Source organism: Jaculus jaculus, chromosome 2, assembly GCF_020740685.1.
Source record: "Jaculus jaculus isolate mJacJac1 chromosome 2, mJacJac1.mat.Y.cur, whole genome shotgun sequence".
NCBI lineage: Eukaryota > Metazoa > Chordata > Mammalia > Rodentia > Dipodidae > Jaculus > Jaculus jaculus.
In genome coordinates this window covers 28,369,664-28,393,492 of record NC_059103.1, presented here as the reverse complement: position 1 = coordinate 28,393,492, position 23,829 = coordinate 28,369,664, and the positions used below count along the sequence as shown (strand labels likewise).

The window sequence follows — 23,829 nt, the reverse complement described above, 5'->3', positions numbered from 1 at the left end:
GAGAAAGGGGTATTTATTGACACTTACAGATACAGGGGAAATTCCATAATGGCAGAAGAAGCTGGCCTTGCTTTAACAGGTCCCAGCAGAGAGAGAAGCCACAAGCCCAAAAGCCACACAGCACACTTCAGGAATTCCAGGAGGAACTAGGCACTTTGTATAATTTTGATTGGAATCATAAATGTATCACCACCACCTAAGGGCTGGACTCTAAGATCCACCACCTCCAGCCAGTTGGCTGCAGATCTAAATTACAAACTGCAATAAAACACTGAATATATTGGGTGTCTGTCATCTATTTAAGCTACCACATTCCACCCATGGCCCACAATAGAATCAAAACTATCTCACATTGTAAATGGTATTCAGTCCAATTTTAAATGTCCCCACAGTCTTTACCAACTTAAAATAGAGCCAAAGTCCCAAGTCTCCTCTGAGATTTGAGATTGTCTTTTAGATGTGACTCTTGTAAAATCAAACAAGTTATATACTTTCAACATATAAAGGCACAAAGTAAACATTTTCAATTGCTACAAGGCATAACAGGGAGAGACTAGAACAATGCAGACTCAACAACCATCAAACAAACATCAAACCTTTGCAGTTCAAGTTCAATCCTAGTGTGTCCAGATTTTTCAATCCCACCACTCCAGCTGGCTTAGTAGCCTGGGAAAATTTCCATCCCAGGTTATCAGCCTCCATGTAGCCCTTACACAGTCCTGGTATATCAAAAATTTCTTTAGGTCTCTGTGTAAACCATGGTCCATCTTCCAAAGGCTCTTCCAGCCTATCAGGGTTATCATGCCCTGGCTCATTCCTCATCTCAGCAGTGGTTCCTGGAACCATGTGTGCACTTCTTGACCCACTCCATGTACTTTCATGCTCCCAAAACTAATATCAGGTATGCAGGATACAGTCATATTCTTAATTCAGGGATGGCATAAATGTTAACCTTGAAAAAAGTATATTCCACTTCCACTAAACTCTTTCCCAAAAGAGTTTGTATTTTTATCATAGTCTTTCCTCAGGCATCCTCTCCATTGTTTTAATGTAAATCAGCTGGGCCATTTTCTTTAAGATTGCTAATGTGTTTAACAATAGCAGCTTCAGTAGCCTAAAACCAGTCTTGTTTGAGGTTTTCTAACATAAAATCTTAAATATGCCAGTCCAATATCTTTATCCAAGCACATCAGTCCATTATAAATTTAATCTTGATCAGACTCTCTGGGTCTTGGTAGCAGAATGCAGCCAGCCCTTATGCCAGTAGCCGTGTTCTAACAAAGTCCTCTGCAGTCTTTCTTTCCCCTTAGAAAGCTCATAAGCCAAGTCTCGAGTTCAATACTGTTTGTACTTAGTATTCTCACACTCTCATCAGCATAGTCCACAAAACTTGGCTTACCACTCCAGAAGGCATCATCAGTTGTAAGTACTAAGTCCATGTCCATTGTGCCAAAACAAAAGTTCCAAAAGACCACAATCTATATTGTTTGGTTCATCTCACCCCACTTCTGATACCAATTTCTATAGCAGAGAGCTTCAGGTTTGCTGAGATGATCTTTGAAACCAGGCATAGTTATGGTGGAAGGGATATTTATTGAAGCTTACAGATCCAGGCGAAGTTCCATAATGGTAGAAGAAGCTGGCTCTGCTTTCACAGGTCCAAGCATAGAGAGAGAAGCCACAAGCCCAAAAGCCACACAGCACACTTCAAGAACTCCAGGTGGAACTAGGCACTTTGCATATCTTTAGACTAGAATCTCAAATCCACCACCACTACCACCTTAAGGCTGGATCCTAAGATCTACCTTTTCCACCCAGTTGGCTGCAGATCTAAATTTCAACTGTAATAAAACACTGCATATATTGGAGGCCATCTATTCAAATTACCACAAGTACACAATATGCATTGAATATAGGGAGACATTATTTCCTCAAAAGTAAAGAAAGGTTTTTAATACTTAGGTCCACAAAACACAGTATGAGCCAGCTAGAGGTAGCCAGCTATTTGTAGAGGTAGAATTTGTGGTCACAGAGTTACCCTGTATGTGGGGTGGCATCCTATCAAATGTTACCAGCTATCAGGGGATTTATTCAATTCTAAAGAAATGTTCTTAGCTCAGAAGGCACTTGCTCTCTTTCCCAAATGCCTCTAAGCTTTGTATGCCAATGGGGTCCTTGCTTTCTTTTGCCCATGCTCTCTTTGGTAGGGACTACATATTCTACATTCTCTGGGAATATTTCTGTGTCCAGGATGAACCCTAACAGGGCAGGCTTGTATGCACATACTCAAAAGACCTGGGTTATATTCCCAGCAGTGTTTTTTGTTTTTTTTTTTTCCTTCCTGCACTTAATTGCTAGGACTCTCTCCCGTTGGGAAAGTTTTCAGCCCACTGAACCCCAACTTTTCAAATCCCTGCTGACTGCATGCTCCTTCACTCCATAACAATACTGTACACAACTTTTCTTCTTGCTGTGAGAATTTAGAACTTCAATAGCACTATCAAAAACTTTAAACATCCCACATTAACTCCTGGAAGACCTTTCTTCTTTCATTGAAGCATTTTCACATTCTAATGGAAGTAAAAGCCCCCTGTTGCAGTCAGATTCACATTGCTGGTAGAAATCACCCAACCAAGAGAAGCTTCTTGGAAAAAGATGCTTACTTTGGCTTACAGGGCTTGAGGGGAAGCTGCATGATGGCAGGGGAAAACAATGGCATAAGCAGAAGGTGGACATCACCCCCTGGCCAACATAAGGTAGAAAATAGCAACAAGAGAGGGTGCCAAACACTGACTTGGGGGAGGGAACTGGCTATAAGCCTGCGCCCCAAGAAACACTCCTTCCAGGAGGCATTAATTCCCAAACCTCCATCAACTGGGAACCTAGCATCCAGAACACCTAATTTTATGGGGGACACCTGTATCAAACTACCACACTTCCCATATAACACCTCATGGACTCTCAGGAGTCAGAGATCCCTTCAAAGCAGCCATCTAAGTCCTGAAAAAAAACAGCCTACTTATAAGCACAATTTAGTCCACAGCCTGTATAAAATTATATGTTAGGACAAGAGAAAATATTGTCACTTCCAAAATAATTGGAAAAAAGCTTTGGCCTTCATACTGAACAGGTGGTAACTTGTTTTATCTGCCAGATACACAACTGAAATTAAAATATCAAGAGAGTCAAAGAGAAGAATACACTCCCAGTTCTCTCACTATATTTATATAAATAAGTAAATATTTAGAAATACTGGTTTTTACTAATGCCTACAGTTGAATCATGGATTAAAATTTACCATGATGCTATATGATTTCTACTTGAATCTGTTACATGTACACATACCTACAGATACTATGCATATGTGATATTCTTTACTTCTGGGTATTATTTTATATATATATATATATATATATATATATATATGCACACACACATACATACATACATATAAATATATATATATATACATACATACATATACATACACACATACATACACATACCTAGAGATATTATGCATGTGATATTTCTGTACCTTTGGGGATTATCATATATACGTGCCTACAGACCCTATGCATATTTGATATTTCTTTACCTCTGGGTATTATCAACTTAGGGAAGAAAGTTTTAATACAAAAAATAATATCACAGGCTCTGAGTAATCAGTATTGAATACGAAACACTGTTTTAACATTCAAGTTTATTTTAATAAGCTAATGTTATAGTTCGTAGGTGTTTAAGATTATAAAACTAATGAATTAAATGATTAATTAAATGATTAATGATTAAATGAACTTGATCCTTCTGATAACTTTTATCTCAACAATAATTTTTATAATTCATTTGCCTAAAAATAGCTTCAACAATCTTTTTAATAAGCTGTAACCTGAAAGTTATGTTAAGATTCAGATATCCATTAAATATCTAGATAACTCCTAAGTACAAAAAAGTACTTAAGTATTCATAATTTATGTTTCCATATTTTTGGATTCTCATTCATCCTAACAGACAAATTTATTGGACCTGTTAATAAGTAGATTCTTTTGGCACAAGTTTATTATTTTTATTTATTTAAGAGAAGGGGGGAAAGGCAGATAGAGAGTGAATGGGCACACAAGGGCCTTTCCTCTAACCAGTGCAAATGAACTCCAGACGCATTTGTCACCTTGTCCATCCTGTTTAAATTGGTACTGGGGAATTGAACCTCAGTTTTTAGGCTTCACAAGCAAGCATCTCAACTGCTAAGCTATCTCTTCAACCCCTTGATACAATTTTTAACTATGAACAATCATGCACCTTTTACAAGATGTAAAGAGCATATATTCAAAATTTTTGATGAAATACAGAATGATTACACATGAACACAAGTCAAACCTATTTCCTATTTTCTCTGTGAAATGGGTTTCTCAGTGTGCACATATGTATACATATCCCACATACTTATGTTACACACATGTGTGGAAATAGTAGAACAAAAAAGAATGAAGAGAAGCACTCTGAATGAAAGCACACAAGGAAACAGATGGATTATGTTTGAGAAAGTTCTAATAGAGAATAAAGAATGTTTTGAAAAACTACAAGTTGGAGAGAAAATGTTAGAAATCTGAATGGGTATGGGAAGTTTTGAACTACAGCCTGCTTGTATTTGACTGGATTTGTAAATTTATGCTAAAACAAACAGTAACACTATACAAATGCAAAGTGAGTATAATTTCTGCTTGCTTCTCTGTCCAAAAATCAAGTTTAGAACTGGGGAGATGTCCCAGAAGTTAAGAAAAAAGGTACTTGTTGGGGCTAGAAAGATTGCTCAGTAGTTAAGGTGCTCACCTACAGAGCCCACGGAGTAGAGTTCAATTCCCCAGTATCCATATAAAGCCAGATGCACAAAGGGTACATGCATCTGGATTTTGTTTGCAGCAGCTAAAGGCCTTCATGTTGTGCCCAGCATTCTCTCTCTCCTTATAAATATTATAAATATTTTTTAAAGTGTTTGCTTGCAAAGCCTGCCAGTTCAGGTTCAATTCCCTAGCATCCACTTACGGCCAAATACAACTTTGCACAGCCAGAGAATCCAAGTGTCATGGACCAACTAGTCTGAGGTTCCTTTGCAGTCTGACAATTTGTTTGCATCAGCCAAAGATCCTGTCATAGAAGGTGGAGCACAGACCCTTCAAAGCTGTCCTTTGACCTCCACATGTGCACTATAGCACGTGAACACACACATACATGTGCATGTGCACATGCACACACACACATGTTGTGTGTTTTTGGATATTTGTATGACTAGCCCGCTCTTAATAAAAAATTAGAAGTGGGGGTTCCCTTACTTTTTAAAGTAACCACCTATAGAGAGCAGATTCTGTCTTATATTAGCTTAGGCTTTTGTGTTAATTCTTTTGGAGTATATAAAGGAATGGAATATTTTCAGTAATAAATGACCTAAAGGGTTGAATTTAATTTTCTCTCCTTCATGTTACCTCATAGTTACCTTTAAAATCTTGTATTGTCACTATGGTTAAATAGAAAGCTACTTTTTCACCATGCCTGTGATCCCAGTTAATCATGTATTTGATTTTTTTTGACAAACTTTAACATTTTGTCTTTTTAAATCAAATACAAAATAAAATGTTGATCTTCAATTGATTTGTAGATTTCTCAAAGGAACTCTGAAAGCCCCAATTTACTTTCTTTTCTTTTGCAAAAGGAGATAAGTTAAGAATAACAATAATGATAATTAGGTATTTTGATATGGTAACTGGCAAGAAAAGCATTATATAGAGAAAGAACTTTAGCCTACTGTAGCTGGCATCAGCATGGACTAATTTTAGTAATATAAATATTTCAGGACTCATATCTCAGTGCCCTGACAGGTCATAAAAAACAATGGTATAATGTTGTTAAAATTCTAGTCATTATTTAAAATATATATAAACAAAGCAAGTTTCAAAAACTTAAGTTATTGCAAAAGCAAGCCTAAGCCTCTGCATGGCTCTCAGGTTCCATATCTTGTGACACTATCTTTTAATCCCACATGTGCTCCCAGAGCTGAACCAAAGAGCCTACCTGGCCTTTGGGCTTCTTCCTCCAAACTGTGAGCTGAATAAAATGATTCATCTACAGAGTTAGACTGCCTCCCTCCAGTGTTTCATTATCATAGTGGGTGGATTTGGAATTCCAGCCTAAAGATGTGCAGGCTGCTTGAGCTCTGCCCAGAGTTACTGAAGTGTGCTTGCTTGTGCTGGCAATGGGTGGGGGAGGGAGGTTCACTCCCTGATCAGACCTATCAAAGTGTCCCAGCTTCTTCTGCCATTATGGAACATCCCCTGGATTTTAAAGCTTCAATAAATATCCCTTTCTCCATAACCATACCTGGTCTGGAAGTTCATCTCAATGATCCGAACCTACCCATTACACACAATACTATGAAAGCCCCCAAATATTTATATTTCTGTTCAAATTACACGTGGAGAATGGCCTCCCCTGAAAATACCAATTGCTCATAGCTTAGGAAATAGTGAAATATTATGGCATGTTTCATAAACACACTGCCAGGAAAAAAAAAATCTGGCTAGTACAACAGAAGTACTCTCAAATGAAAATCAGATGAGGCAAGCAAACTTAGTAAACTTATACACTTTCACAAGAAACTTATCAATTTCATATTAAAGCTATTGTTCTGGATGTTAGACACAAATCCATCTACCAGGGTGACCAAGAGAGTGACAGAGGGATTTTACTTCCAGGATCAGCATTCTCTAGGATCATGGGAGTCAATCATGTTTTCTTTTCTTTCTTTCTTTTTTTTGGAGGCAAGCCCAATGGACTAGGGTTTTTTTGTCTTTCTTTTTTTCTTTTCTTTTCTTTTCTTTTCTTTTCTTTTCTTTTCTTTTCTTTTCTTTTCTTTTCTTTTTATTTCTGAGAGAGGGAGAGAACGAATTGGCACACCATGGCCTCTAGCCATTGCAATCAAACTCCAGACACTTGAGCCCCCTTGTGCACATGAGTGATATGCACTTGCATCATTGTGCATCTGGCTTATGTGTCCAAAATGAGCCCTCAGGCTTCTCAGGAAAGTGCCTTAACTGCTAAACCATGTCTCCAGCCCTTGTTTTAGGTTTTGGAGTCAGGGGTCACTATAGTGAAGACTGATGTGAAACTCACTCTGTAGCTCAAGGCTGACCATGAACCCATGGTAACCCTCCTACTTCAGCCTACTGAGTGCTGAGATTAAAGATGTGTACCACCATACTCAGCTCATGAATATGGTCTTGCAATAAAAATCAGGACTGGATAATTTCACAAAATTTCATATCCAGAGCTTGAATTCCTTGAACTATTTTCAGTGGGTTAGCAACATAAGGTAGAGTCTATTTTATGATATGGATTTCAGCACATTTGTATTCAAGCATCGATACCTTAAATTTTACTACCTCTGAATATAGGCAAAAGTTCCTAAATCCAAGCCTTAGTGTTTATTTTTTTTTTTCATTTGTGAAGTAGAGATTTTTTTTCAAGTACCCATATCAAAGGGTTATCATAAAGATTAAATAAGATTATGTAGGCAAGCATCCTTTGTGCCTGGTAGTTACTGAGCCCTCAGCAATATTCTGTATTGTTTGAAATGACTGACCTACCACTGGAAACTGGAAAAGAGACCAAGTAAAACACTCTATAGCCAGAAAAGTTCAGATCTCATGCTAAGCTATGAGTGCCAACGTTACCAAACTACTTTAATTATAACTCCAGGAATAGTACCTTTAGGAGGGAAATTTAAATCTCATACTCAGAAATAAACATTCTCTCCCGACCTCATTCTCCAAATTCATAGGTCTATCTATTTCCTGGATACTCCTTCAAAATGCTTTGCCAGTTTTCCTATGAAATCTACAGGAGCTCTCTGCAAACTCTCTTCCATGAATAACAAACAGGCTTCTATACAGTTCTCCTCTCTTGCCTGTCACATTTTGTTGCTTCTCACAAAGACATAAGTTTGTGTGTATTAACTGATCTCAAACCATCCTTTGATACAAAGGTGTTCGTTATCAATGAGCAAGATGCAAATATTTTCAGAGATGTTTCATAAGTATTGATTCTTCAAAGCCTGAATCAAAATACTAGCAACAAGATCAGAGATGAGTAATGGGCAAGATCAAAGTGCAAAGTTACAGCAGACAGAAAACTAGTAGGTCCTAACTCTTTCATTTTCATTTACATCTTAATGTAATGGCAAAAGTTGAAATGAACTGGAAGCATGCCCAACAGCCGGAATAGTCAGAGTCCATGCCTCTCTATTTGTGTGACAGAGCTGTCATCACAATCAAGGACGCCATGTATTGCCAAACAGAAAGTCCTGGTATTGCCCACTCAATACTATATAGCAATATATTTTGCACACATTCTTTGAATTTTAAAATGGACACAAATTTCTATAATCAAAGAAATTAATTTGTGTAGCAATTAAAATTTAATATTTGAAGGTTACTAATTCAAGGGTATTTATTCAAATGTAATATCTGGCTTGCAAAGGCTGCAGGTCCGAGTTTGATTCCTCAGTACCCATGTAAAGCCAGATGCACAAGGTGATGCTTTATTGGGAAGTTTTTTTGTAGAAGCAAGAAGACCTGGTGCACACATTCTCTCTCTCTCTCTCTCTCTCTCTCTCTCTCTCTCTCTCTCTCTCTCTCTCGCTCACTCGCTCTCTCCCCAATAAATACTTTTAAAATGCAATGCCTAATAATAATAATAATGATAATAATAATAATAATAATGTAGGTTCAATATTTATTATCTAACATGCTAAGACCAGAACTGTTTCAAATTTCAAATATTTTCTAATTGTGTAGTATTTTCATATGAGATGCCTTGTTGATGGGATCCAAGTCAAAATAAGACATTCATTCATGTTTAATATGCATCTTATACTTGTAGTAGAAGGTAGTCTTTGATAATACTTTTTCTGTCTCTATGTTTCAAAGAATCATCATGAATCCAGGTACAAAATTTTCCAATTGTGTCTAGTATAGTGCTCAATAATTTTCAGAGTTGAAAATATTGCAGATCTTGAATTGCTATATTACAGATATTCACTGTAAAATTAATTTCAGAATAATTAGCTAACATTTATCAAGTTCTTATTTTATGCTATACATGGTTTTAATATTTTATTGTACCTATATTTTACCTATGAGTAAGTCATTATTATTATTTGCCCCACCAAATGAACATTACATGCTCTAAAGGTGACTGAGTCTTTTGATTGAAGCAGAAAACTTTGATCTTAATAGATTTCAAACTCTTATTTTTGTTTTGCTTGAAGGTTAAGAATAGATCTTAACAGTATAATACTCGAGTATAGATTTAATGTTATTATTAATTAAAAAGAGCTAGTTACTATATATTAATAACTACATACATCCTTTTTTGTTTGTGTGTATGTGTTTTGTTGTAGTTGTTGTTTTTTTTTTAATTTTTTTTGTTTATTTTTATTTATTTATTTGACAGCGACAGACAGAGAGAAGAAGAGGCAGAGAGAGGGAGAGAGAGAGAGAGAGAGAATGGGCGCACCAGGGCATCTAGCCTCTGCAAACGAACTCCAGACGCGTGCGCCCCTTTGTGCATCTGGCTAACGTGGGTCCTGGGGAATCGAGCCTTGAACCAGGGGTCCTTAGGCTTCACAGGCAAGCGCATAACCGCTAAGCCATCTCTCCAGCCCTGTAGTTGTTGTTTTGAGGCAGGTTCTCCCTCTAGTCTAGGCTGACCTGGAACTCTGTAACCCCAGGCTGGCCTCAAACTCATAATGATCCTCCTACCTCAAAAGAGCTACTATGCCCATACTATATACATTCTTGAAGAATTTTTTCTTTGGAGAAAAATTCATGGTATATTCCTACATGTTGGAAATTAACTCTTTATTTGGAGTCCTATATAACTTACTACCAAAGAACCTTTCATTATTCAATAACACAATTCCAAAAATAATTATAATTTGTACTTTGTCACTGTCATTAATTTTGTACTGCATGATAAATTTTCATTAAGAAAATCTAATTTTAGTGCTAAAGAGCTGCCTTAGCAGTTAAGGAGCTTACTTGCAAAGTCACAGAATCCAGGTTCAATTCCACAGGACCCACATAAGCCAGATGTACAAGGTGGCACATGTTTCTGAAGTTCATGCTGTGGCTGGAGGCCCTGGAGTGCCCATTCTCCCTCTCACTCAAATAAATAAATGGAAATAAAATATTTTAAAAATAGAAATGTAGGGGACTGAGGAGAGATTATTCAGGTGGTAAAATGCTTATATGAAATCAAGAGGACCTAAATTCTGGTCTCTGTCAAACATTTAAAATCCTGGAGCAGGGAAATACATCTGAAATTTCAATGCTGAGGAAGTAAAGAGAGTAGAATCCCTGGGGTTTTCTGGCTGGCTGTTCTGGCCCAATCAGAAAAGCATGACAGATCAGATGCTGGGCTTCACATCTTGTCACATGTAAGCAGCATGGCAGGAGCAGCCAGAGTGAGCTACCAAGGGCTAGAGAGATGGCTTGGTGGTTAAGGTACTTGCCTGACAAGCCAAAGGACCCAGTTTCAATTCCCCAGGACCCACATATGCCAGATGCACAAGGTAGCACATGCATATCTAGTTTCTTTGTGGTGGCTGGAGGCCCTGTCATGCCCATTCTCCCTCTCTCCCTCTCTCCCTCTCTCTCTCTCTCTCTCTCTCTCTCTCTCTCTCTCTCTCTCTCTCTCTCAAATAAACAAATAATATAAAATGCCTGTTAAGAAAAAAAGTAAGCTAGCTAGTACACTCCCAGTGCAGCTGGATAAATCAGGCTCAAGATCCATCCCCAGTGACACACCTCCTCCAGCAAGACTTCACCTTCCAAAGGCTCCCTGGCTAGGGGTTGAGTATAAGGCCTACTCACAAACACGTGAAGCTATGGGGACATTTCACATTCAAGCCACTACAAACATAATAAATGAAATACCTGTAGATGCACAGCTCATAATGTACTGAAAAGGGAAGAGTTATAATCTGGATAATATGCTTTTTCAGTTTCTCCTACTAAGATTATTGAGAAAAATTCAAAATATATTTTTACTGTGCATATAAAATATGAGTTATCTATGTTTATTAGAAGTGGGTTTAAGCAGAGAGCTGCTGGTTCTGCACAACCATTTCAACATTGATCCTACATCATCTTGTCATTACATTAGAATCAATTTTATGAGCAACTATATACTTTCATAAGAACAGCTACTATTAAAACACTGTATTGCCTGCTTATAAACCTATGAGTCCAAACAGGAGTCTTTACAGTAAAGTAACTGAGATGCAGTAATCCTTCATCCATTGGAAACCACAGATTTGGATATGAACTACTGATGCTCTTTTGCGATCTAAATTTAAGGAGAATCAGACTAAAAATTATTGATTATTATTTAGAAATCCTCATAGGAAATCTCCTAAAATATTATCTGTAAAAGCTTTATGTTTTGAGACCGAACTCATGCTTTAATCTTTCAAATCTTTATTTGCATGCTTTCCCCATAAACTCACAGATCCAGAAGAAAACAGCTATTTGAAGGGCTATCATCAAACCCACTTAAAGATCACAGCCCAAAGTGCTGTGAAAGCAGCATGCAACCCCTTGGCCCTGAGACTGCTGTGCCTTACTATGCTTCCTACAGCAGCTCACAAAACCAATTAGGCATTAGTACAGGTTATCTCCAGAGGAGGGCCCATCAATGTGTTCATATTGCCATGGGAAGCTGGTTTCCCCGAAACACACAAATGTCACAGCAGACACATCTCTGAAGACAGGCAGCTCAGCATTAAGTCTTTGTCTTTGCTGTGCACAATGAAAAATAAGAGGCTATTTTTGAGGTGTTCCTATGTTGGCCCAGGCCAAATGTAGAAGAAAGGAAGTCAGGATACAGATTTAAGATGATCTGGGTAAAGTTGTCTGCAGCCAGGACACCTGTGCCCAGCGTGGCAGCCATATCTGCCCTGCAGGCAAGTATCTCTAAGACACATGGGGCAGCACACGTCACTGAGCTCTGCACTGAGTAGGAGTGCAGGATGGCTGGTGCACATTGTGCTCCCTCATCCCGTGTGGTGAATCCAAAGCCATGAATGCTGAGCATATGAGATCACAGCTGGAAGCTCCAACTCTGAGCATTTGGCTAAGTTCCAACTCAGGTAATTATACTCTGCTTCCGGAATTTGCCCTGCTGTTTTAATTTGGTTCAGTTCCTTGCCTTTTCAGAAAAAGAAAAATAGGAAAAAGTTCTTTAACTCCCCAGTCTTGCAAAAACAGAGAAGAGGCAAATGTAGCATGCTACCAAAGCAATGGCTGTCTTAGTCATGAATGTGAGGAGGGTTGTGTGGGAACTTGTACATGTGACAAACTTCAGAGCCCCAAATAATGACCTGAGAAAGAGGGAGAGATGTGGGGGGAGGTGCTGTGGATGGAATGAGAAAAGTGAATCATGATTCCTTTATCTGACAACATGGGTCTTTATAACCAAAAGAGAGAGCAGCTTGAGGCCCTATTCTAATCCATGCAATTCAAAAGAAGCTGACATGTTACTGCAAGGGGTTACCTTTTTACTATTGCTTCAGAACTTGTGCAGTGGCCATCAGCAGAGACTCATAAAATCCATGAACACCAGACATTGTCACAATGCAGCACATTGCCATCACTCAGATGGCCAAATTTTAAAGTCTGACAATATCAATTTGGGGCAAGGATGTAGCTTAATAAAACTTCCATGCACTACTGGTAGGAATATAAACTGATTCAGACATATTCCATAGCAATATGGCAGAATTTAGTAAAACTAAAAATGTGTCTCCCCTACATTCAAGCAATTTGACTTTTTAGACATGTGTTTGACTACCCCCTGTTGTGCTCCCACTTCATACCAGGACACACAGCCACAGATGTTACCTACAATAATATTTTTATCAATGAAAAGGGTGGTACTAAGTAGTCACAAAAGATAGAATGTAGTATATTTATAAGACAGATCACCATTGTATATTCACACATACATGCGAACACACACACACACGCACGCACACAGAGTATTTTCCCACTATGGTGTATTTATACACACAGTTGCCATGATTGCCTAGCATGATGTGTCTTGGTAAAATACAGGTCTAGATCCCATGAGAGTGGTAAAACCACCCTTGCTTTCCCAATCATGCCAAATGCCAGAAGAAAACAGGCCCCTGTTCTTGCTTGCTCACCCTGATTACTTGGGAGATGCCAGGGATACAAAAGTACAGGGACAGTAGAGAATGCCCAGCTTCTAGAGGCAGGGCCACAGCTCAAAAGGCAGTGGACAGAGGCATGGCCCGATCTTCTACTATGGTGTCCATGTTCACCTATATGACCTCAGGTTTGGGGCATGCCTGTGGGAAGAGACTAGACCAGCTTGATTTTCAAGGATTCCCTTTTGCTAACAAGTTTTTTCTTCTTTTTTTTTTTTTATTTTTCCCACCTGATACAGCCAGAGTAGTCATCACTTGCTGTTGCAGCACCACGGCTGGAAACTGCAAATGGGGATCTATATGCTGTTCAGCTCACTACTGAGGTGACAACAAGTGAAAGGGACAAATGGTCTTGGTAATATGCATTATGTATTAAGTTAAGGGAATAATAGTAACTGTTAAGGGTTGATCATATTAGCTTTTTCATAATGGGTATGTTTCTCTCCCACTGTACTGTTTTAAATACTAATTTGTAAAAGACAGGAAAGAGGTAATTTCTGAGGCTTGCAGATTATTTAACCAGGTGTCTTATATTTGACAGACTCTAAGTTTGTGTGAGTCTATACTGTTTGAAATTAAATGACCAAACTATGGAACAGTAACAGAAACATACTTGACTAGGGTGTGTAACATCACTTCTCAATATTTGTCTTCTGTTACTATAAATGGAAATCCAAAGAAGAAGGCAACAATCCAGAAAATTCTCTGCTGGGATGTATAAGCACTCCCAAAGGGTCATTTATCCCCCCCCCCAATCACCACCTCTGTCTTTTATTTCCAAAGCTAGTGAGATATATACAAACTATAACATGTACAGGTGACTGCATGCTTTATGGCTTCTGGACAAATACACCATCATTTAGAGGCTGGTCACAAAACTCTATTCCCAGGGCAGTTTTTCCTTGGGTTTTGGTCCTATCTGTATATCTGTGACATAATGTATTCCCAGTTATATACCCAAACATTTCAAAAGAGAAACAACTTACTACATGGATGTCCTAACACCTTCACTTCATCAATTGCAAGGTAGCCTTGATGTCCAGAGGTTACTACTTCAAAAACCACCTGGAAAATTAAGAAAGATCAATGTCATTCAGTTGCATTGTCAGATTTTTACTGATGTCCACTATGAATAAGGCAGAGTTTCACTTATTCATCCATTCATTTTTTTATGGCTGTGAACTTTACTGTATAAATATATTGCATACCAGTCATATTTCCATTGGCTATAATCTTAATGTTCCCTCTCTTCTGCCCCCATTCCATGGAGGACTCTTCTTAGTGGATTTATTGGTGTTTATTATGTGGTTATGAATGTACCAATCATTCTGACAGGTATAATTCAGTAAGTGCCTAGCAACCATGCTACTGGTCCTAGACTGAAAAAAGACAATCTAAGATACAACCTGGTCTCTAGGGTAGTTACAAGGCAGTGGGTGAATCAGATAGCAACTGCCTCAAAGAGTCACATGTTAAAGGGATAGGAAACTGCACTTAGAAAGAGATATATGGAAACCAGAGTCTTGGATTCACTTGCATGGGGAAAAAGAGACAGCAGGGAACAAAGTGCTAAACTCTTCACAATAATAAAGCTTAAGAAATGCTAAGAAAATCATGCAAAATAATAAAGTTCTACTATGTTAAGTCCAGCACCCTGCCACACACATTAAGAAAATTTTCCCCTCAAGGGACAAGGTTAAGATTGATACTGGATTAGATTACATTTTTGAAGACTTTAAAAAATATTTTTAATTTAATTTATGAGAGAAAGATTAGAGAGAGAGAGAAAGAGACTAGGCATACCAGGGCCTCCAGCCACTGCAAACACTGCAAACAAACTCCATGGCTTACATAACGTAGCAGACAGCTTCAGGTTCACTGAGATGAGCTTCCACACCAGGCACATTTATGGAGGAAGGAATATTTATTAAGGCTTACAGATCCAGGGGAAGTTCCATAATGGCAGAAGAAGCTGGCCTATTTTCACAGGACCAAACACAGAGAAAGAGAAGCACAAGCCTAAAAGCCAAAAGACACACAACACACTTCAGGAACTCCAGCTAGCACACTTGCCAATCTTTATATTGAAATCTCAAACCTACCACCACACCTTAAGATCTGCCTTGTGACACCACCTCCAGCCAGATGGCTGCAGATGCAAAGTGCAAACTAATAAAACACTGAAAATATTGTGGGCCATCTATTCAAACTACCACAAATGGGTCCCAGGGAATAGAGCCTGAGTCCTTTGTCTTCACAGGCAAGCACTTTAACCTGAAAGTCATCTCACCAGCCCTAGATAACATTTATTTTTAATTTTTTTGGTTTATTTTTACTTATTTGAGAGCGACAGAGAGACAGAGAAAGAGGCAGAGAGAGAGAGAGAATGGGTGCGCCAGGACCTCCAGCCACTGCAAACTGAACTCCAGAGGCATGCACCCTCTTGTGCATCTGGCTAATGTGGGTCCTGGAGCATCAAGCTTTGAACCAGGGTCCTCAGGCTTCATAGGCAAGTGCTTAACCGCTAAGCCATCTCTCCAGCCCTAGATAACATTTTTTAAAATTTTGTTTGTTTGTTTTTACTTATTTGAGAGCAACAGAGAGAGAAAGAGGCAGATAGAGAGAGAAAATGGGCACGCCAGGGCCTCCAGCCACTGCAAACCGAACTCCAGATGCATGTGCCCCCTTGTGCATCTGGCTAACATGGGTCCTGGAGAATCGAGCCTTGAACTGGGGTCCTCAGGCTTCACAGGCAAGCACTTAACTGCTAAGCCATCTCTCCAGCCCTCCTAGATAACATTTTTGAAAGCAGCTGACCAAAATTAATCATGTAGGGAGGATCTAAGGGTTTATACCACTGAGGAAGAAGAGGAGGGTGGAAGTAGGGGAGAAATAAAGAAAAAGAACTTGGAAAAAAAGAAAGGGGGCAAAGAGGTTGTAAAGAAAGAAGAGAGGAGAGTGGGAGGAAGGGAGGGATTTTGTAAGAAAAGCACAGGGTGGTTAATGAAGATTGTCAACTTGGGCTGGAGAGATGGTTTAGCGGTTAAGCGCTTGCCTGGGAAGCCTAAGGACCCCAGTTCGAGGCTCAATTCCCCAGGACTCACGTTAGCCAGATACACAAGGGGGCACACACATTTGGAGTTCGTTTGCAGTGGCTGGAAGCCCTGGCGCACCCATTCTCTCTCTCTCTCTCTCTCTCTCTCTCTCTCTCTCTCTCTCTCCTCTCTCTCTCTCTCTCTCTCTATCTCTCTCTCTCTGTCACTCTCAAATAAATAAATAAAAATAAACTTGACTGGGTTGACAAGCACCTATGAAATTCTTAAAGGACACCTCTGGGTGTGTCTCTGAGAGTGTTTCCAGAAAGGACTCACTATACAAGGGACACCAACCTAGAAGGTGGGTGCTACTATCCCATAGGCTTGGGGTCCAGAAGGAGTAAGAAGAGGTAAGCATAGAACCTAGAGGTACATGCATTTTCTCTCTCTGCTTCCTGGCTGTTATAAGGTGAGCTGCTCCTCCAGCACATCCTCTCCACAATACTCTGAAACCATGAGCTAATCACCCCTTTCCTCTTAAATTTTGCAGTTATTCTGTCACAGTGATAAGGAAGGGCACTATTTCTGCTGCTAGGCTAACATACAGAGAGGATGCTCCACAAGAAGCTAATGAGTGAGTAGACAGCTGAAGGATGAGAGTGAGATAACTGTGTAAACAGGGGCATTCTCACTTGAAGACTTGTGTAAAGGTCTTGAGGTAGGTGTGACTAAGATCATGAAGAGGATAATGAGGAACTACAGGTATAAAGGTCAGACATGGCTGGAAGATTCTGCTTATAGGGCAAGAAAGACAGAGTACTCATCACATGAGAGGGTAATGTATAGACTGACATTAAGATGAGAGGTACATAGATTTAAAAGGAGGTTGATATAAGCACATTCACAGAAAAATTAAGAAGGGTTGAGTCAATGCATGGTCCTGAGAAAAGGAAGACAAGAGGTACCTGGATATAGATGCCTCCAAGAATGATTGACATTTGGCCGCTCACCCTTCCGGGGGTCGTGCAGGATGACAACCACCCAGGAGTCCCCCGGCGCCGCGTCAGCCACCTTCCTCCCTGCGGCCCAAGTCTTCAGAAGTCGCAGGGGGCTGCGGGCCGGGGTCAGGGCCGGCTGGCTCCGGGCAAACCCCGAGGGCAGCGCGGGCGTTCAGGGGGAGGGAGAACGGGTGTGGTGGCTGTGCACCTAGAGGGTGGGGCTGGGGGAGGGGGTCAGATCCACGCAGGTCCGGGGTAGGGGGGAGATCAGTCTTCTCCCCGCCCATTGCAGCCATTGGCTGGCGCTCGCCTGGTCCCTAGGTCCCCAGAGGTCGCCCTTTTACTCATCAGTTCTCCAAACCCTCCCCGGAGCCCCCGAGAGCTCGTGCCCGCCCTCCAGCCACACGCACACACCCTGAACCCTCGTCCCCCTGTCCTCCGGACCTGAGGTCGCGCGGAGCCAATCCTGCGTGGAGGCTTGATCAAACCTGCCCCGGGGACCAAGAGGGCAAACGTCCATTGTCCCCAGCTGATTCTTCTGAGGTACACTTGCGACCCTGGGACGCGCTGGCCTCTGAAAATCAAGGCCCAGACCTACTCACCAACTGCATTTGTATTTCGCAAGTCTGCCTTGGTGGAAGAGAATGGAGCGCTTAATTCTCTTCTCATTCACAGATGAAGCACCTCGGGTGGAGAAAACACCCGGGTGACCTTGGCCAGGTTCCTCGCCTCTAGGGCCGCTACTTTTTCTTTGCAAATGGAGGGAGCCACCTGCCTGGGGCGCGCCGGGATAGTCGCGGGGAGAGGCGCACGCCCTAGGTCCCCGCCGGCTGTGGCTTGGTTAGGTTACCTACCAAGGAGGGAGCACAGGAGGAATGGTTTGCTGGGCAGAGGAGCAAGAACCCATCGTCAAAGGGACTAAGTGTGTAGCCCAGCTGGCACGGTTCAACAGAGCCTGCAGGGCTTGCTTTCTGCCCGGAGGTTCCTTGTCCAGGAGCGTAATGACAGCTGGAGAGGCTTCCTCAGCTGCTGCGGCGGGGGACGTCTGGAACGTGCATCGCTGTGATCAAGAGCCTTGTGTGATGAACCCTCCTGAGATCTTAGGAATCGGTCTCTACTGGAAAGGCCTTGGCGCTTGCAGGAAGCTGTCCAGACGCTCAGAGAGCATCTTCCAGTAATTAACAGCTAGATCAGTTTCCATACTTTTTTGGCGGGGGGAGGGGATGGGCAGATGGTTCAGCAGTTAAAAGTTCTTGCTTGCGGTGTCTGACAACCTGGGTTTGATTCCCCAGTATTCATGTAAAACCATAAGGCTCACAAAAGTGGCATATGCCTCTGGAGTTTGCTTGCAGTGGCAAGAAGCTCTGGCACACATCTCTCTCTCTCTCTCTCTCTCTCTCTCTCTCTCTCTCTCTCTCTCTCTCTCACACACACACACACACACACACACACACACACTCACATGTAAATAAATAAAAAGAGGCAGATGAATCTATACTTTTTCCTTGATAGTCATACCTACTTAATTTAAGAATTCAATAATACCTGGTTTGAACCTGTCCAGGCTCATGCGGGATGGAGTTGTCTTGGTGGCCAGTGCTTTTGTAAGATACTCAGTGTATGTGAGTGGAGAGGTGACATATGAGTTGCTATAAGACCTCTAAATTAGCTAGGCGTGGTGGCACGTGCCTTTAATCCCAGCACTTGGGAGGCAGAGGTAGGAGCATCGCCAAGAGTTCAAGGCCACCCTGAGGCTACATAGTGAATTCCAGGTCAGCCTGATCTAGAGTGAGACCATACCTCGAAAAATAAAATAAAATAAAATAAAACACCTCTAAATCATACAAAGCTTTATTCTTCTCAAATAAAGCAACCTGTTACTGTAGACCAGTGGAATAGAACAGAGAACCCACAAACAAAACCACACAGCTGCAGTTACCTAGTTCTCAATATAAGTGTGACAAACATATATATTGGAGAAACAATAGCCTCTTCAACAAATCATGTTAGAAAGATGTATGTCCATGTGTAGAAGAATGAAACTAAATCCCCTTCTGTCCCTCTTAATGTAACAACTGAAATTTTAAGCACACATGGTGGCACATGCCTGCCACCTCAGCATTTGGGAGGCAGAGGCAGGAGAATCAAGAGTTCAAGGCCAGGGCTAGAGACATTGCTTAGTGGTTAAGGCCTGAAAGGTCAAAGGACCTCGGTTCAATTCCCCAGGACCCACCACATAAGCCAGATGCACAAAGTGGCACATGCATCTGGAGTTCATTTGCAGTGGCTGAAGGCCACGGTATGCCCATTCTCTCTCCCTCCCCCGTACATCTTTCTTTCTTTCAAAATAAATAAATAAAAACTATAAAAAAAAAAGAATGATTGACATTTTTGGTAGAGGGATGACCTAAGAGAAAATAAGGCTGAAAAGAAAAGATAAAGTATAAAATGGCTATACATCTGCTTAACCTAATGAAGCAACTAAAGGTGTCATACAACCCAATAATTATAATCTTGGATATCTATTCCAGAGAAACAAAAAGACTCATTCATATAAAAGCCTGAACATTATTGCTTAGAAAACTGTATTCATAATAACCAAACACAAGAAACACACAGAAAATACTTCAACAGTCTAGGGCCCATCCATAGACTACTACTCAACAATCAAATAAACTAACAGCTGATATATCCAATAACACAAATTTATCTCCAGAGATTTACACTGAGTAAAAAAAAAAGCCAATGCCTAAACATTATACACTATATGATTCCACAAATTTAGACTTTTGTAATGCCAAAGCTATTGGTGGTTGTTGGGAGTAATGGATAGAGGAACAAAGGTCAGATGAAGATGGATGGGCTGACAAATAAAACAACCCAAGTAATTTCTGTTGTATTGAAACTGTGATGGTGGAATACCAGTCCACGCAGGTAACTGAGTTGTACAGAAGTCTATTCACATACAGGAAAACAGAGATTTGAATAGGGAATACAGATGATAACAATGTCAGCACCCAGTTTGGGATAGCTAGGCAGTTATTTGGTAAAAATCCACCACAAGAGTGAAACTGTGTGTTATGTATTCAGGAACCATTATTTTTTACAACTGTAAGTCTCTAGGATCACCCACATAAAATCTTTAATTTTCAAAAAGTAACTGTGTATGTAAGGCATCTTGGGTAGATTCAGGTTAGGTGCTATAGATGAGTGAGACTATGTGGTGATTTTTTTCTGTGATTGGGTAAGTTCACTGAGAATGATCTGTTCCAGGTTCAACCATTTTTACTCAAATTTCACTGTGTCATTTTTTCTTCCTGCTGTATAGAAGTCCATTGTGTAGATATACCACATCTTAGTTATCCATTCTTCTAGTGATGGACATCTGGGTAGATTCTAGCTCTTAGCTATTACAAATTGAGCCGCTACAAACATGATTGAGCAAATTTCTCAGGCCTGTGGTTTGAAGGCTTTAAGATAGATGCCCAGTAAGGGAATAACTGGGTCTGTTGGTATCACTATAGTCAGCTTTTTCAGAAGTCTCCATATTGGTTTCCAAAGTGGTTGTACCATCTTACATTCCCACCAACAGTGGATGAATGTTTCTACTTCTCCACATCCTCACCAGCATTTATTTTCATTTGATTTTTTGATGTTTTCTATCCTTACTGGGGTAAGGTGGAATCTCGTAGCTGTTTTAATTTGCATTTCCCTGATGATTAGAGATGAGGAACATTTTCTTAAGTGTGTGTTTGCCATTTATATTTCTTCCTCTGTAAACTGCCTGTTCAGCTATTTGCCCCATTTTGTGAGTGGAGTGTTTGACTTTTTACTGTTTAGATTTTTGAGTTCTTTGTAGATTCTAGAGACTAGGCCTCTGTCAGTTAGATAACAAGCAAATATTTTCTTCCATTCTGAGAGTAGTCTATTGGCTTTGCTTATTGTGTGCTTGTCTGTAAAGAAACTCTTCACCTTCATGTGATCCCATTGGTTGAGTGACTGTTCAAAATCATGAACTACTGGGGTTTTGTTTAGGAAGACTTTTTCCATTCCTGTATCATGGAAAGTACTTCCTAAGTTTTACTCCAGTAGTATTCGAGTTTCTGGTCTTATATTGAGGTCTTTGATCCATTTGGACTTGAGTGTAGTGCATGGCGAATGTGTGCATCAAGTTTCAATTTCCTGCATATGGTTATCCAGTCCGTCCAGCACCATTTGTTGAAGATTCTATCATTTTTCTAGGCTATATTGTTAGGGTCTTTATCAAATATCAAGTAGCTATAGTTTCTTGAGACAAAGTCCAGGTCCTCAAGTCTATTCCAATGGTCTATACTCCTGTTTTTATGCCAGTACCATGCTGTTTTTATTACTATGGCTTTGTAATATAGCTTTAGATCAGGGATAGTGATGCCTCCAGAGGTATTTATTTGCTGAGGATATGTTTGGATATGCAAGGCCTTCTGCCTTTCCATATGAAATTTGATATCATTTTTTCTATCTCTGTGAAGAACACTGTTGGAATTTTAATTGGAATTGCATTAAATCTGTATATTGCTGTTGGTAGGATTGCCATCTTCACAATGTTAATTCTGCCTATCCAAAAGCATGGGAGGTCTTTCCAGTTTTTCAAGTCCTCCTCAATTTCTTTTACCAGCAAGCATCTCGTGGACTAGACAATAGGATGGTTGGGGAGGGAGGAGAGGCAACGGAGGGGGTGGGAAACACAAATCTATACCCAAACGGCAATGGTACCATAAAATTCTACATCCTAAAAGGCAGACCAAATGGCTGAACCTTCATCAGGCCCATAAAGGGAATACCTGAGCCACAAGACACTGTACAGGTTATGATGAAGACTGACCTTAATCTTCTACAGCTTCTTCCTCTCCCTCTCCCTCTCTCTCTCTCTTCTCTCTAACTCTAATATATCAGTTATCTTTTTCTTCCTTTTCTTAGTGGGCACTGACCTGTAACTCCCAGTACGAGCATGTGGCTATCATCCACAATGAGCTTTAATCAGAGAGACCTACAAGGTTTCCTAAAAGAAAGACAGATTTCTGTCAGAGTACTTGATTACCTACCAAAAGTTAGTGGTAAGACCTTACTGCTGAAGACACCTCATGTGGTTGACATGTAAAATGGAATGGCATGGCTGGAAGCTGGAAGAGAGTCAGTCCCCAGACAGTCAGCGGGTCGAGTGCCAGAAGGTGCTACATGGGCAACTGGGGGAAAATGACCAATATCTATCCAAGCAACTCATGGTCTAACCTACTTAGCTGCAAATAACCTGTCATGATGCTCACATAGTGCAATAGTGGCACACAGCCATGGTGGGAACCAACTGCTCTTGATTTGGCTAACTGATCCTCTCAGTGGTACAGTACCCATAGCTGGAGCTGGGAAATAAGTCAGAAACATACCCAAACATAAGCCCACTCTCAAACAACAAGCTACCACCAATCATGGGCGACAAGAGGGCCTACACCTATTAAATTCTCTATAAAAAGAAAGTAAGGGTTATCTCATTTGTCTGGTGCTAACTTACTCTTTGTTGAAGAATCTGCTTCTCTTTTTCAGATAGATGTAGATCCTCAGGAGAGAGCCACCCCATCATACCTCAAAAGGCCTTTGGCTGAAACTAAGAACAATTGGTGAAACAAGCAAGGGTGCTGTTTTCTTGATGAACTGGGTACCAGCACAAGGGTGAAGGAGATCAACGCAGAGAAAAATCAACTCCTACCAAATCAGAGACCCAGAGGCCCCCAACACCTCATCACTGAAGCAGACCAAAAATGAACCCAACATGGCTCAGGGAAATTTTGCAGAAGAGGGCGTGGAAAAAATGTCAGAGCCACATGTTGGGTCACGATATGCAGGGACATTTCTCCTACCCATAACTATGGGCTAACTCCAGAATACATGCCCCATATACCTCAACAAGGAGAGGCCAGGGGGAGGGGGAAGGACATGGATGAGCCTAACAATAGTACCAAATTGACTGTATTCACTGAGTACAAAATTAATTAATAAAAAAAGTAACTGTGTACCTAAACATGATATAAATTTTAGAGGGCAATTTGAAGATGTCCATTCCTTCATAACCTCACGGTGGCTAAATCATTATTGCCACTAGAACTCCAGATATTAAGTTCATTAACATTTCTACATGGACGGTGGAAGAAGGCAAAAAACGTCATCAAAATAAAAGAGGCACTGGGTGAATAGTCTAGTTGATAGGAGGAGGAAGGAAGGATAAAACAAAGTATTGGGAAGTGATTGTGATCAAATTTCATAAAGTCCAAGAATTAAAAATGACACTTAAGTTTTTAAAAATATCTCAAAAATGTAATTGTTTCATGAATTATGCAGCCATCTCTCACCTTCTTTGTTTATATTCAAAATTCTTCATTTTATTCTTCAAAACTGAAGAGCTTTTAGTTACAATGTGACTATCTAAAACATGCAATCACTCTATTGTAGATATATTACTAAAACTATATCTATCTGATTCCAA

General features: G+C 40.3%; 1 protein-coding gene across 12 annotated transcripts in view; it reads right to left on the bottom strand.

Annotated features, from left to right (window-relative positions):
- Nucleotides 1-23,829, bottom strand: part of Ptprm (protein tyrosine phosphatase receptor type M) — an 849,143-nt gene that overhangs the window by 503,403 nt on the left and 321,911 nt on the right. For all 12 annotated transcript variants that reach the window (XM_045144750.1, XM_045144751.1, XM_045144752.1 and 9 more), the window contains exon 4: nucleotides 14,269-14,347. In XM_045144750.1, coding sequence (XP_045000685.1) covers nucleotides 14,269-14,347 — 79 coding nt within the window. The remainder of the gene's footprint in view (nucleotides 1-14,268; nucleotides 14,348-23,829) is intronic.